Genomic DNA, 16946 nt, shown 5'->3' with positions numbered 1-16946 from the left:
AATGCATAAATAATGCCCTCGTTTAAACGTCTGTTTTGGGGTTCAGCTTCTTAATTTCATTATGTTCCCTTCAGTTCGCCATATATCTTGATCAAGTCATCGATTTTACTCGGGATTCACCAAGCAATCATTAAAAGCTCTTCTAACACCCGACCCAAACCCAGCCTCGTCCGACGAGTAAAAGATTCAAACTGAAATGCAAAGCCCCCAATTTAATTTGTCAATGTACTTCATTGTGATTTAGACTGAAGATCTCACATCCTGGCCAAATTGATGACTTTGCCACTTAACGGAACTCTAAAAGTGGGGGCCGTTTGGTGGAAATTGGATGTTTTTTTATACCTGTTGGATTAACTTGCCTATATATATCCACCATATAGCACCTTTTGCTGCTAAGCTTTTGCATGCATATTTATGTGCACATCTTATCTCATGATAAGTTGACAAGCCCCATTTTTTACGTGACATATGCCGCCATGTATGTACATACATATGAATACCTGCACACATATGTCAGCGTACATACATATGTAGTAGTGGTGGGGATTGCTCTGCAATTTACACCTGAACCATGCTCTCAGACTCCAATCACAAATTTCGTGTAGATATATGCTTATTATTGCGTATGTACCTAATGTACATCTGAGCTTCGCCAACCCTGCCATTGTTCTTCTCATCACATTGTTATGAGCTCGTGGAAGCAGTTCCATGCACGCAATAAGCACAATCATGCCATCAACCAATTCCCCAAACGGTGTGTACGAGGGTCCGATCCTTTTCTCCACCTTTGTATCGATTTCCGTCCGCTGCTGTCCACTCCGGGCACGGCAAACTCTCGGACAAATCTTTCCATAATTTTTATGAGACAAAGCAGCCTTACGCCATCCGTACAAACGGACGAGATGTAAACCAACGACTCAGTAATGCGCAGTTAAACCCCTTTCAGACAGAAACGATACGAGAAAATGATACCCGTATTCGACTCACCTGTAAAAATGCAAGAAAGAGCACATTAAATTTACAGACCGACTCGTCTCTCGCAATTCCATCCGACAAACCAACTCTCTCTCTCTCTCTCTTTTCATATGTATGTTTCGCACTTTGAAGAGAATCAATTTTCAGGTTGAGCATGAAAGACTTGAACAAAGTGCTAGTGAGTGAGATCAAATTGGAGCAAAAGTGTTTGAGACGATGAGGTTAAATTGGACCAGATAAGTATGGTACGTATGGTTGTTTTCCTCTCTTTCGCTACTGGATTGCCTCTCCGAAACAGCAGAAGCCAATTACTTGAACGCCTCTCTCTCTCTGAAATTCTGAGGAAACAACAAAATCAAAATTCGGACCCCGTCAAGCGATAAAGTCGGATTTCGATATTTTTATTGTTATGTGGCCACCGTCCGTCGGTCCGTCCTTGTACGTATAATGGGCCCCAAAGGTAACGCCAACAACTAAACTCTGCTGAAGAGCAAAAACAATAAAAGCAAATGAAAACCTGCCGGCAAAAGAATGACGAGATGAGTCTACGAACGAACGAATCGTGTGGTATTGTTGCATCCAATTCTCTCCTCGCAGAATAAATCATTGACTTTTATCCCACTAAAGAAATAAATTGAGCCGGAGGAAGAAGAGGCAGGTACTGCATTGTTGGTAAAGCGTTTGTTTAGTAGCGCTAGCTCTAAAAAAAGTGATTCGTTGACTGGCTCAATTCCTGTGAGAGAACGAGTGAGCATTCATAAAATAAAAGGTAAAACATATCCATCAACAAAATAATTTACAAAAAGTATAACACACAGAAAAAGAGAGAACCAGAGACGAAACAACCCCACATTAGGATCAACTACCTTGTAATCTCTCTCCTGCATATGTCTCCCCACTTCTTACTCACATTTGTACAAGAAGTATGTAAGTAGCAGTAATGTAACATATCGTCACATCAAAGTCAGCTACTTTCAATGCAAAATACCGTCTTTTATAAATCCTTTTTCAAAGTAATAACGTAGAGCAATAGTCGTCAACCGTTGTAATATGGCGCACCGTAATTGATAAGTTTGTATGTCGGCGACAGTAATTTCGTAGATTATATTCACTTATCATGATACTGCACAAGAGTATACATATAATATCAGGTAGGTCGACCTATACGATTTCGTGTAGAAGGAAACATTTTCCTAACACGAGCTGTCAGCAACTTTCCCACAGAGAGACGACCCAACAGTTAGTCATATATTATCATTCAAAAATTCATTATTATTATGAACAACATCCTCATCCTACCGTGTGAAATTTAGACTTTTGAAGGTTTTAAGGGAGGAAAATTTGAGAATTTTTGGCCGTAAATTAAAAAATTTCTCTGAAAATTTTGGGTAGAAATATGTACAATTTTCATAATTTTACTTACCGACCAAAGTGTCTCGCTCTCCATTTCACAAAAGCCAAACATCTATTTCGTGCATTTATTCATATTCATTACCCTGCCACGTAATAACATACTCCACTTTTTTTTACATGTACAGACCATTGTACACAAGTTTAACGGCAATCCATCCATCCATCCAGCAAGAAGAGTGCAGTGCATCCCCGAATTTCCGGTGGCCATTGCTTTCTTCATTCCACTAGGCACGCTTGGCTGACTATATTACTCCTTTTCGTCTTCTTCTTCGTCGTCGTCGTCGTCCTCGCCGCTCAACAACGAAAAGTTCCACAGTTCTCAATTTACAAAGACGTCAATTAAAAGCCTCACTTCACATTCGTGGCTAACTTACCAACTCAATTAAATCGAAAACAAAAATGAATAAACAATCATTATTATTGCATTGTTTGTGCCGTAATTACGACATTTGATTACATGCAAATATAGCGTTTTGACATTGGATAGTACAATCACAATGTATTTATTTAACATGCATGAATCCCACTGATTGGATAACTCGTTTAGAAAACGAGACGCTAAATTAACCAACATTCATCAATTTTCATTTTACCATGTGCACGTTTCTCGTCAGTTACGAACGAGTATCATGTCCGATTAGTAAATAAGTATTTTGCATCATGTATTGTAATCTTATTGCATATTTTTGATAAATTTCCCACAAATTTCCACTTATCTCGTGGTGGCATTAGTCATAATAATAATGAAAAATGTAGAAAAAATGTGATTGGTATGGTGGAAAATTATGAAGTCAAACCAATTGTCAAGTAAATGGTCTTCTGGTTTGACTAAAGTGCAGAATTTTCTCATCTCAGAGGTGGTTACATACGTTGTTGGAGAACAATTTAATCTCAAACATATTGTAAAATATGTTTGAGCGAGGCAGTTCTTCACAGTTTTTGGGTGGATGGAAGAGAGACGATTCGATTTCATGAAATGGCGATTTGCGGTCGTATTTTCCCACTGTGGCACTGGTTTCTCAATCTACCACGTCTTTTAGTTGAATGCCATTTCAAAAGTAATTGAATTTTTCCAATTCTTCTCTTACATGCTGCATTTCTTGCACAAGTTCAAATTAATGTGGTGGTGGTGGAAGGCATCCATAATGCGAGGCATACATTGTACATATTTAGTTGATAGCCTGGCTCGAAACCATTTAGTCTGAACGAGCAGAAAGAAATATACGAATCGTCGTCACGTCTATCCATCATAATTGAGGTTGAAATCTCATGTGATACTCATTGACTTGATACATATGTATGCATGTACAACCACATCTACTCTAATAAAGTGTTAGTATGATCCCTGGGTCCCTGGGTCCGTCTTCGCAATGCAAATTGCCCCATACAGTAGACAAAGAAGGAAGCGGAGCAACCACTGCATGCATGCACTGCACTGCATGAATAAATGAATACATGAACATGTACACCCCACATACATACATCACTCATCAATAGTGGTTATCATGATAAGTGATCGTGATAAACACTATTAATTAATTATTTTAGTTTGAGAAACTCTACCCACAGCGAGTGGCATGTCAATTCGAATGTATTTTTGACGCTGAATCCGAATCCGTCAATAGCTTGGCGTTAATTGTAGAAGTTAACGGGGTTTATGGAACTTAACGGGAGCGTGAAGCGTGGGAATTTAAATAGTTAGCTATGCAGTTACTCCCACGCGACGGGAATTTAAGTAATTAGCTATTCAACTACTCCCACAGGGGGGAATCAAATTTTACTGTGACCAGGTTAATTAAAATGCAGTATGACTTGGGCAAACCCTCAGTCTGATGTATGTATGTAGTATGACAAAGTCTCCACTGGGAATTATTTAAAATATAGTATGACGGATTTTTCGCTTTGGGCACACCCCCCACTGGAACTCTAGAACCCGGCCTTGGCCGGGCTATACGCTAGTAACAGCATAATGGTCTCCTGTTATGGTCTCCTGGTCTCCTGGTCTCATAATGGTCTCCTGTATGTACGAGCGAGTCAAGAAAATAATGAAAAACATGATGTTTTCATGATGATTGTGTGGAATTAGTTTGTAATTTGGAATATTAAACCATAATAATACGTGGGTGGATGATAAACGGACTCTCCTCCAATGAAAAACGATTACATTAAAAGATTCCATCAGAGAGGTAACAACAACAGCAGGCAGTTGTGTGATGCCTACCCCTCAAAATAATAATAAGAGTCAACTCACTGACTGAACTGACATTATGGTCATGTTTAAATGATGACCTTAGATTTTATGGGCACTTTTTTCAACGACAAATTATTACCCAAGTTTAGGTCTTAGCTCTTTCGACTGTGACGGTGGTGGTGGTGGTGGGAGGAATATAAGCACATAGACGCAGACGAAGGAGGATGACGATGAGGAATACATATGGCCGACGCATTGCAATTATTCTAGAGAGAGACAATAATAATAAAAGACAACCAGTCGGGTTAAAATGGTTGAGTTTGAAATAAATGACGGAGATGAGACGAGTGGGATGACGAGATAATATCAAATGATATTAAAAAGATGATAAGTTTAAGGCAAATTATAGGTTTTGTGGGATCATCATGACGATAATGTTCATCTCATCTCGTCCTATGCATGACCATGGTGTGTCATTCCATCTCAATAAAAAGTACAACAGCATAACCACAACGGGTCATTCTTAAATATAATGCACCGACTGAACTGCTGCTGCTGTTGGGCTGGTGGTGACTTATCCAAAATCGAATCCATGCCTTCTCATCCCTGCCATCAAATAAGGTATCGGTGCTCAACAATGCGTGTACATTCTCAAGGACAGAACCATTAGGAATTAATAGTTGGTGACTTATTGACGCTGCTGTAGTAATGTCGCAGCAGAGAGGTCTCGTCTCTCAATTTTACACCGTGAGCCTGAAATGCAGTGAAGTTGATTTTTTCCTTTCAAGCTAAACTATTTTGTGAAATATTGCCAAATTGTTTGCATACGCAGCCAAGTAAAGGATGGTGGGAATTGTTGTTGTGTCATGAAATTTATATGTCCACGAATGCTTTTCATTTGAAGAGGATAATTACGCCATTTCGTGGTTAGTGAATCTTGTTGAGGTGAACTCAACGCATAAACAGAGGGTCGTGTTGTATGTCTGTCTGCTGTGGTTTTCCACCACGGTGTACTGCATTTTCGTGCAGTCGCTGGGTCGAATATTGTACAATTTCGACTTCCACTCTATGTATTTTGCAACCAAAAATGCCTCGCGGTATGCTTTGTGTGATCCTATTTAATTTCCGCTCCGTGAGACAAATTTAGCGAATTTTTGGCATAAATTGAAAGCTTTTCTTAAACTTATTTATATCCTCGGTTTGCTGTTTTATACAGACGCCGTGATTTGCAGAGTCCAACGAGAGCGTGTCTATCTCTATGCCTTTCTCTCTCAAAGACTCCTCGCCGTAAGGAGGAAAGGAAGTTGATTAGCTAGGAAATTATGAGACGAGTGCTTTAATTTGAGGAGCAGGTAAAGTAGTAGCAGTAGTAACAAGCAAGTCGTAGATCGAATAGCAGTGGGTCGGTCGTCATTTTGGGTGCTGGTTTTGTTTGGCTGACGTTTCAAAGCAGTACAACAAAGCAGTACCACGACGGCAGTACCACGACGGCAGTAGCATCAGCCGTCGAGAGAGAGAGAGAGATGCCCCAAGGAAACCGTGTGATTTTGAGTAGTTGGAGCTGATGTCCCATGGGAGGGGAGAAGTCAGTAGGATTGGAGCGTTATGAGGAAAAGAGGCGCGGCTTAATCCTCTCCACTCCTAAACGCTCCGCAAACAACAAACAGGATCATCATCAATTTCACTCCACCACCGCCGATGCTACACTGCTTCGACCAACGACTTGGTCTGCCCGTGACCAATGCAACGCCTAGCACCCCAAATCAAACACTGCTCAATCTTGAAGCTCGCTCTCTTTATCCAGTCCACTTAACCACTTGGCTCACCAGTTCACATCTGGACTCTCATGGATTTGGTAGTAGGCAGCCCTGAAAGTATTTACGCCACAGGAACAACGACACAACCCCACGTGACTTGTGACAGAGTGAGCGGTGGAGAAAGTTGGGAAAAGAAAAGTGAAAAAAAATTTAAAGTTATTTCGAACCACCTGCAACGGAAAAGTGTGTGAGTTTTTCTTGTTACCTTTTCCGCCCCATGAGTGAGGCATGAGTGAGGAAGCGATCACCTCTTCTTCCGATATGGAAGCTGAAAACTGCGACAAAATGTCGTCCAAATCTCCCCTAAACTTTTCCATTTCGCGACTCCTCAGTGCCGCCGAGAACAATAATAAAGTGGCGACGACGACGAATAACAAGGGCAAACAGACGATAACCACCTCCAGTAACAACAATAATAATGGAACAGCGAGCAATCGAAATCACAAGCATACCATTCACTACCGAGCTCAGCAGCAGAGTCCTCCTCCCACCAATTCTGACAAACATGTCACCACGCGACACGGCCAAGACTCCCCACATGCTCGTGGTGGTGGTGGTGGGGAGTCTGACAGTTGTGATGAGACTGACGACCCCCACCACCAGTCTGACTCTGAAATAGAGATGGATGACCCGGACGACGGGAACAATATGGGGACGAAAGGGGGTGACTCACCGCCAACTTCGAACCACTCCCATTCTAACCGAAGCAGCCCAGAGTCTCAAAGTCATCACAGTAGTGGCGGAGGATACCATCTTGGTGGTCATCACGCGTCTCATCTTGCCTCCTCCTCTCCCGGATCTGCTTATGGGCCTGGCAGCATGGAGGGGATCGGGGGGATGAATCCCTTTCCCATGTTGGGCTACTCGTCCATCTTCCTCCCAAACTTTCCCTGTCCGATTACCTCATCAGCCAACCACATTATCCGAGTTCCTGCTCATCGCCCCATGTCAAATTTCCAATTATTCGGACAATCAGGGCTCGGACCGCATAATCCGCTCGACATGAACTCTGCCCCGCTATTTAGCACGTTCGACCCTAGAAGTTCCCTTCTCTTGAAGGACAGACTAAATGGTACGTAGAACAAATTATGTTATATGTCAAACTATCACGTGTACATATATCCATCCATCCTCATGTCACGATAATGCATGCATATTTCGAGGAGAAAGTCGTGGTTTTTATCGCATCATGGAAAAATGCGATCCATTTACAAAATTCGAAAGGTAGACAAGCTTATTAGATGTGACATTTTATTAAACCTGTCAAACTTTATCTTCATACGATTATTATTACTCCTCGTCCTTTCCTAAATTATGATCCCAAATAAATTTCATGCTAAACTTTCCACAATAAAACTGTCAACTTAAATTTAGTAAAAAATGTCACAGGAGGGCTCGCATATTTCGACCCAGTCAGCGTCACGCCACAGATGTACACTGTGTACCAGCGTGCACTTTGTGTGTGCACCACCCAGCTAAATAATTCATGTTCCCTCGAGCTTAGCATGATACTTAAATGGAAATCAATCGTTTCAAAGTCTGTTGGGAATTTGTCCCATCGTATCGTATCGCATCTCATCCTTCTTCTAATAACAGGCCATCCTCCTCTCGCATGTCGTGTCATTTGTCATATTTTGTCATGCCAAGGAGTAGAAGACTCTGGCTGCGTGTGTGTAGCACGTATGATGTCGAACTCTTCTTCTTCTCCTGGGTGGCAGTGAGGAAAACTTGTTTCTTTCCCTAACAACCTGCTCAGACAGGGCACACACACACACCCACCTGAAGTACATACAAAGATTCCTTCTGGTTTCCCAAGTTCAAGTACGGGAGCCACGATTTGCGCCCACACTGCGACGACAATTCTGCTACTAATTGCTGGAATGAACTGTAAATGATTTGAATTCTTGTCTTGTCCCTGCAGCCTCACTTGCCTTCACGCGCAGAATAGGACACCCATATCAGAATCGCACCCCGCCCAAGAGGAAGAAGCCACGTACTTCTTTCACCCGACTGCAAATTGCCGAGTTGGAGAAGCGGTTTCACAAGCAGAAATATTTGGCCTCGGCGGAACGCGCATCTTTAGCCAAAGCTCTCAAGATGACGGATGCTCAAGTCAAGACGTGGTTTCAAAATCGTCGCACCAAATGGAGGTGAGTTTTCTTGAGTAGAATATTGGCACAAATTTTCCACCATTTATGCACTTACTCAGCGATGCTAATGGGATTACATGCCTACCACCCGAGGAGGAAAACAAAGCATTGTTGCTAATCCCTCCAATATTAATTATGAACATGAGCCCCACACTGCTCTGATTGTGTGCCTTGTTGTGGTTGGTACTTGGTTGGTACGTGGACTTTTGTATGTACATACATGATTGGACCCATTATCAATTTAAAGAGGCTGGAGTGGAGTAGTTTTAAGAGGGTGTAAATGAGTTCAGTTCACCTGAGACAATAAGAATAATCGAGTGTGAGTATGTGTATGTAGGTATAAAAGTTAGTGAGTGTGTAGCAAAAGAGGTTGTTGGCGACACACCGCTAGGAACCCTCTCCTTCTAACATGGAAACACCATTAGACCAACTAATTACCCAACTTATACAGCCAGCAAGGAGTCATATTTACTTAGGGAGGAAAGTATTGAGCGATTGTCTCACATTTTTAGCGTATCATCACTTCTTCATAATCTTTTCTTCTTGGCGTGCTTATGTGAGACTGAAGATGAGTCAGAGAGAGAGGTAGTAGCAGCTCATCCACTTCACATTCTTGGCCCATGTATCATTTTACACCTCCAACCCCTCATCATCACCTCGTCCCTCTTATCTCAACTCTTTCCCATTTAAACATAATTTCCATTTAAGATTCTTTAATAACTTCCAGTCGGTGGGGTTATTAGTTGTCGTCGTCGTCGTCAACGTCGTCGTCTCGCTCCAAGCCACTCAAAACTCACCACTTTACACTTATCAAGAAGACAAACACTCGTTCCTTTTCTTCTTCTTCTCTGTAATAAGAAAGGGTTTCTCTCCAGATTAGGACTCGAGTAGCAGAACGTGTCCTGCGATGGGGACAAATAAATCATAATGATGGATCCATTGCGAAAGCATTTTAAACGGCATGTGCTTCTTCTCATTATTCTTAATGTCGCAATGTTTATGCAATCATAGGTTTTTTTCTAAGGACGGCATCAAACATCCGTGTGATGCGGTTTAGTGCAAACTTAATCGAGTGTGTAATGATGACGGATTGATTTATCATCTCGTAGGTATAAAAATTCGTAGAATTGTTTGTTTGACAAATAGTGCGAATTGTTGTACATGCAGAAATACCTACCTCTTAAAATTTCATAAGACTCGATTCATCCTCAAACCCATTACTTATGTACCCATCATCATCATCTTGGTCTTCATCGCCGGTTAAACATTGATGGTTAATGTTGCCTCTTATACGTACATACGAGTTACGCTGTTAAACTGCTCCGCGTCTGTCTGACTGATTCATCCATTTTATCTTTATTAGTCTTAAAGAACACGAAATAAAGCTTAAGTAGGGAATTGTCGAGATAATGTGAGACAGAAGACGTCACCTCATCGGTTCACTCCTTGGTCACTTAGTCACAGATCCATTTTACTTTTTAAAGGATTCGATTCTTTCATTATTTATTGTCTCCGTTGCACTTTAGCTGCAACAAGAAGACTCATTTTTTATTACCTGGTTTAGAACTTTACTCGTTCCCTTTATTTGCGTCCGTTTTGTATTTGTATGCTCTTTTTAAATGCAATAATAATGAAACTGAGGGGGAATTAAATTTAAGTTTTTATGCTTTTAATTTTGACCGATTTGTTCTTGTCGTGGTAAGAAAATACTTAAATCAGCCAGTACACGAAATTGTACAAATTATACGAAAATAATTACACGCCACACATTCTAAACACAAAGGAGCAATTATTACACGTAACGAAATGGACATTAATAAATGATAAAAATGCATTATTTTTATTTTCTTCGTTACACAATTATTCTTATGAAAACGTATGGAGACAACGCTACCTTAAGAATTTGTCATGCATGCGACTTGTCGAGTTGACGAAATAATAATATTGTATAAAGTCTCCTCCTCGTTCTGAAGGACGTTAAAATCTGCGACAACTATGTAATAACTCCAATAATAATAAGCTAGGCTACCTTCCTTCCATCATAACCACACGGTTTTGCCGGACTAAATGGAAGAATGAATACAGAAAAATAAACTTCTCTTCGTGTTTCGTTTGAAAAGGGTTTGAATTTCATATGCAGTCTTCCAAACGGTGGGAATAGGAATGATGACGATAATGATGACAATTTCGTATCTACATGTGTACTAAAACCTGAAACAAAATGAATTACAATTCCGTGTCTGCCATATAATCAAAGTAATAACAACTCTTAGCCAACTATGTCCCTCTCAGGTTTCATATTTGCATGCAAATGGCTACTTGTTAGGTGGACTATAAAATTGTGCCAGAGTTTTAGTTGAACTAGGATAAGGTAATCAACTCCAATAATAACTCCCTCCCTCGACAGGCAAAACGAAGCACTTACTTAAAACATGGTCACAATAATATGCATACAACTCGCTCACTCACTCCCTACACTATTATTACGTATTATCGTGCCTTCAAGAACTTTGAGGAAATTGCCGTATCGATTAATTCACTCTCTGAATAAGTGACATGCAATAATAATTTCGGACTTGTCAACAACAAAAAAAATACATATTCACATGTTGATGGTGACCATTTTCTGAATTTTGTCTCGTTTTTTTGTACTTTTAGACGACAAACTGCCGAAGAACGGGAAGCCGAACGTCAAGCCGCCTCCCGACTCATGATATCTCTCCAAGCCGAAGCCATGACGAAGGGGGTGTACTCCTCGGATGGGCAGCAGAATGGGGGCCGGACACCGTGGGGGACGCCGACCGGTCCGCCCATGTCCGTTGCCCAGGCACATGCCGAAGCACAGTTGTCATCACCCAACAGAAATTCTCCGGAAGTCAAGTTCTTACAAATCACTTGCTGATAAGTTGTGGGAAGAAAGAGAGAGGATAAAATTAACCAGTGTTCGTTTATTGTGGATCGCTTATTTTAGAATGTATTATGATTACGTAACAGCAACACATAATATAATATTTGACATAGAGATGCATTGTTATTAACTTATTCGTTTCGCGTACTGATAAGCAAGATGAGGGATCTAAATATCTATTTCTTTTGATATGGTATTTATTCCGCAAAAAAATACAATCGCTCGCAAACTGAGAAATACATTTCTCTCTCCTCCTCCCACCCCTGCCCCCACTGGCTACTCGTTGTTTTCGTAAAATGCGGACCTTTGTTCCTTAATAATTTATATCGGTGTCGTTATTACCCATGCATCCCAAATAGCTAGCTTTAACGGCAACCTTCACAATAGTTTGCTATCCATAAATGCATTTGTGTTAGTGTCCAATCATAATTTTATTAATTAATTGATCTCGAATTTGTAATAAAGTAATAATTCTTAATTTAAAACGTGCTGTTTACGGCGTGCTCATTTATTTCACGAGATCCGTCGGCCAGGACCTGAGAGTTGCAACTGCAGAAAGTTTGAGGATAAACATAAATTTTACATATGTATGATAAAAAATGGACAAAAACAGCACGCCAAACGGATATGCGACTCCCTTTTTCATTCAGTGTCAAAAGCAATTTAAACTATTGCACACATTTCATACTTGAAAAATAAACACGATTCGAATCGTTATTATTGTCATACAGGAAATAGGTTCGTTTAAGCATTAAAATTGAACTGCGTGTCCTATGAATGGATTCAATTCGGATGGAAACTGTTATTCAGTTTGTCAGTCTCAGTTTTTTTTTTAAATTTTCACAAGCATAATAATGATGTAATTTGGTATCCTGTTTGTAAGCACTATTTACACCGATTTCCCCACACTTTAGTTTAGATTGCTCACTTTAACAGCCCCAATCCTTGCATATCAAAAATATCCTGCACATATTTATTTATGTAGCTGCGGTCTAAACTGATTACAAATTCATGTACACACAATGAGGGGAAAATACGGCAGCATAAATTCCACATTTTGTAAATCTAGGTACAATTTTAATTTGATAATTTCAATAATTCTCGTCATATAATGTTTCAGACACGTTTGAGTTTCTGATTACGTGCAAAGTGTTGCGTTATGAGCCTAATAAAATAATCAATAGTAAAACATGATGATTGAGCCTGCCTCACTTAAATTTGTGCCTGGCTGGAGAGCGTATGAAGAAGACGGATTATTCATTCGCAGTCCTAATTACTTGCACAGCTTGTTTGATAGGCTTCAATAAAGGGAGAAGAAGTGGCAATAAAATAAACTCGACGTGTGGAAGGGCTGACGACGACGAGGACGAGGACGAGGACGGCGATGATGATGACGATGTTACTTTAACTTTGCCCGTTACTACATTATTATCCTCCTCGTCCATGTTTGGCGTAAACTGTTGTCAGCTCAGCAGCAGGAGCATGAGACCAAGAAGGCATATCGTAGAGGAGAGAAGGTAATTTCTCTAAGTGAGGGTCATGATATTCTAATTTGATAGCGCTATTATGGCGTGCAGGCAAACCAATTATGAGCATGCATGACTTATTCTCTCCCCGTCTCTCCCCCTCTCAAATCCGTTTGGAGGAGGACTAAACGCTCTGCTAAAGTTGAAACAATGTATGTGAAATACATTTTACGTGACATGTACGAGTCCTCCTGCACCAGAACAGCCATCCATTTTACATCCAAAACGGACACTTATGTACGACACGATGTGACCAAGAAATATGGAGGAATTTAACACGGGATAATTTGGTTTTGGACGCATTCATGATGAAACCAAGGAGGCCATAGCATACGTACTCGTACATTTGAAACTGAAAATATTATTCACAAAATATAGACGTGACCATTTTACTCAAAAAAATTAATAAAAATGTATGAATCGCAAATCTGGCATGATGAATGCTCGCACCTGATCCTGCTACGTTGTTGCCCATATTACTCGACCATTTATTTTGAAGAGTAATGAAGTTTAAAGTTTCACTTCTTGAGGAAGAAAGCTGTAGAAGTGATGATGATAAGGTCATAAAATGGATTGGATGTCGGAACAGGGGAACTACTGCTGGGGAGGAGTGTGAGTCCATATAATCTCATCCTTCGCAAAAGAATACCCCATCCGGGCATCCATGTATGAATGTAGAGTAATAATGTGCTTCAGGATTTATAACGGTGTCATATGAACAATTTACCATCGCCTCTCTCTCTCGGGGTACGAACTGTGGTGGTGATTCTTCTCCTGGCGTTGTTTACGTGGAAGTGAGTGAGCTTATGCAGAGCTTCATAGATACACACCTAAAAACGTTAGGAGAAGAACGTACGTAGCTGACTAAAGGGGAACGTGTGAAGTCAATTAGACTCAATAAAAGCGGAATAAGCCAAAGACAAATGCCCGCTTGAGACATAATTCAATAATAAAGACGTATAAAAACAGACTTCATTTTTTATTCTCTTGTGAAAAATTACGCTTTATTTCCTCATTTTATTGTATTTCAACCCTTCTCACGCGTCTCATCTCCTTCCCTCCTGCACACGAGAGGCTCCTCAAATGTATTATATTCAGTTATTACGTTAAAGTTGGATCAAATCATTAATATTTTCCGTCTTTTCTTTTCGCGAGCAATTCCGCTATAAATAATAAACCTGATGACTTATCGCTTTCTCAACTTTTTTTTACGAAAAATGAAACAAAGCTCCAATCAATTACACTTTTAGTGAAAAAATTATATTATTCGAGGCATATTGTTAAAAAAATTATGGTAAAAAAAGTGGTGAAAAGCTCACATTTTCTGCTTCAATGTATTAATCGAGTTTGAGAAAACAAACAGAATCTTGTATCTTGGATCATGTGCGAGATTATGATGTTAGAAAATCTGAAGTCGTGCCACAAATAGCTTCTTGATATCATATTATTATGCCTTCACTACCAAGAAAACTTTGCGCTGCACCTTTAGTGAAACCTCATCATGCCTGGATACGATTAAATACACATTATTACCTAAATTTGACCCTCTTCTACTCGGATTTGGAGAAGGAGGACTAAAAGCGAGCGGTTAGTCGGTGAAGGGTGGATACCTCGGTAATTTATTTGTCTTTAGAATTATGGAAAGTTTCCAGGAGTTTCCAGGTAAAGGGTTCTGCTTTTGGAAATCGTTCCCTTGTTTGTACAGCATTAAGCATAGTAAAAAGAAAGATTATGACAGGAAATCACCAACGCGTATTAAAAATGACGGATTTTTATACAGGTGAAATGAAACCAAAATGATAATAATTTTCATTTTACGAGCTAAAGGCCCACCAAAACTGATGTGATACAACCCAATCTTTTTAAAAAAATATGCATTTTCATCCAGGTAAAAATATACACATCAATCCACTCCTCTCCGTCGGCATCATTTCTACTTTACTCCTTAATTCTCGTAGAAATTTTATTTAAACAAACATCACAACCTTGCTTGCCGGCAATTAAGTGTGCATTAGGAACGGAAAGGAAAAGTCTTTCTTACACAAATAAATATGTATCACAACTTCCTAACGACATTTGTAATGGCTGCTCTAATGACGTCGTTACAATAAGTACTGCCAACAACCAAGCCAAACTTACAAACCCAAACCACCGACATCGTCTTATTCGATCTTTTAAATTACACTTGCTGCAAAAAGAAAGGGTTACAAAATTCCGGTACTTCGTCTCTTAACAAAACTTATAAATTATCCAGCTTGTGCCGCAAAAATAGCAAAAAAAAGTTGAGAACAATTTGAGCAATGAGGTGAAACTTGTATGTAGCTCACTCATTTCTTTGTGGGTGGGTGGGGTGTGAATTTACTATTTTTCCTGTAAAAAAACATGAGCAAATAATGGTGCATTTTAAAGAGCAAACTATGTACATACTTCAATACATATGGCGACGTAGCATGATTATTTTCTCCCCAAAAAGGATGAATGGGAAAGGCTGCAAAAATTGAGCTCCAGGTCAGTCCTGAAGGTATCATCGTCTCGTCTCGTCCAGTTTACAAACCCATCAACCAAACCAGTAGTGACTGTTGCCACCTACAGGCTTGTAATTGGCCGCAATAATAATGCCGCACCAAAAGAACCATTTTCATTGACAAGTGAACAATGCCCTTGGTTTTCTTGGAGATAAATATTATTTCTTCTCCCATTGAGGAAGATAATCTGTAGCAATCTTGGCAATTAATGAAGGGTTTTGCTGACTGACTGGCTGACTCGCCCAGACTTTCTGCTTCAGAAAGTGCTTTCTTAAATAATTCTCCCTTCACCAGGAGCAGCAGTAGAAGAAGAAGAAAGAGCATCTCTTAACTGCTAGTTGTGTAATGTAAATAAATACGTACAAACTGAAAGGAAATGGCTCTGTCCTCGCCATTAATCTTTATTTTACACAATTATTACTCCCACAACGCCGCGAGGAGGAGAGGAAAAGAAGGAACTGTGCGGTCAAGTAATGGTTCCGTGTTGTTTGTGCAGATAAATATGTAGTCAATGGTTCAAAGATTCATTCACAAGGAGAATAGCGTCTCGTCGTCCAACAATGAATTATTTTCGGGCCGCTACTTATTATTATTACCGACAGATTGCAATAGCACAGATTACATAAGGGGGACGATTAAATAATATATACAAGTCGGTCCTGGATCATTTGAGAAGTTGGGGCAAAGAGCGATTTCGTAACAATTTCGACCTTTACGCAACACGTTAACTTAGGATTTGCTTCTTCTCTCATTCATTACCAGACAGTGATGATGATGACCGTGTTCATTAAACTTATGCAATCATGGGTTAAATAATGTTTGCTCCCGATTTGATCCACTTACCACGACTGCTGCATGCCTTTTGGGTGGGATTTACCTAAAACGGTGCAAAAAAGTTTAAGAGAAAATCCTTCCTTCAATTTGAACGGGATAGATACAGATAAAGATCAAGTGCGAAGAAGAAGGCGAGTCCGTGAGTGAGTAAATAGTCGGCAAGTTTAAGAAGACAAGGTTTTCAAGGGAAGAACTGATTTCCATCCAACTTCTTTCCCTTTCTTTTTCATTGACAAGAACAAACAAGGTAGGCGAAGATCACCGGTCGGTCGGTTCGGTCGGTGTACGTACGCAAAGTCGTGAAATGGGCAGGTTGTTGAACAATACGTTTGTTTTTGAAGGATATGTAATTACTTGGTGACTCGTAAGCACAACAAATATCCCAAATTCATCACGCAATACGAGTCTTGATATTCTTCCGTCCATCCATCGTCACACAGGCGAAGAATAAGAATAAAACTGGTGGTGATAGTGGTTTCCTCCAAGAAAAACTTCATCCCTCCTCCTTCCACATCTTCCTTGTGATATTCTACTCTGGAGCAATAATACGTGTAATTTGGTACAAAATGGCTCTTTATATTGTCTCTTTCAACAAATTACCTTCCCA

General features: G+C 40.0%; 1 protein-coding gene across 1 annotated transcript; it reads left to right on the top strand.

Annotated features, from left to right (window-relative positions):
• Positions 1–5997: 5997 nt before the first annotated feature.
• On the top strand, positions 5998–11951 carry LOC110851526 (homeobox protein Hmx). The gene is made up of 3 exons (XM_022099341.2): positions 5998–7468; positions 8318–8546; positions 11205–11951. The coding sequence occupies exons 1-3, from the start codon at positions 6625–6627 to the stop codon at positions 11446–11448; spliced, it is 1317 nt and encodes a 438-aa protein (XP_021955033.1). The 5' UTR covers positions 5998–6624; the 3' UTR covers positions 11449–11951.
• The last annotated feature ends 4995 nt before the right edge of the window (positions 11952–16946 follow it).

The sequence above is a fragment of the Folsomia candida genome, unplaced genomic scaffold (genome assembly GCF_002217175.1).
Source record: "Folsomia candida strain VU population unplaced genomic scaffold, ASM221717v1 Fcan01_Sc006, whole genome shotgun sequence".
NCBI classification, from domain to species: Eukaryota; Metazoa; Arthropoda; class Collembola; order Entomobryomorpha; family Isotomidae; genus Folsomia; species Folsomia candida.
The sequence above is the reverse complement of the archived record's forward strand: the minus strand, read 5'-3'. Positions and strand labels throughout refer to the sequence as shown.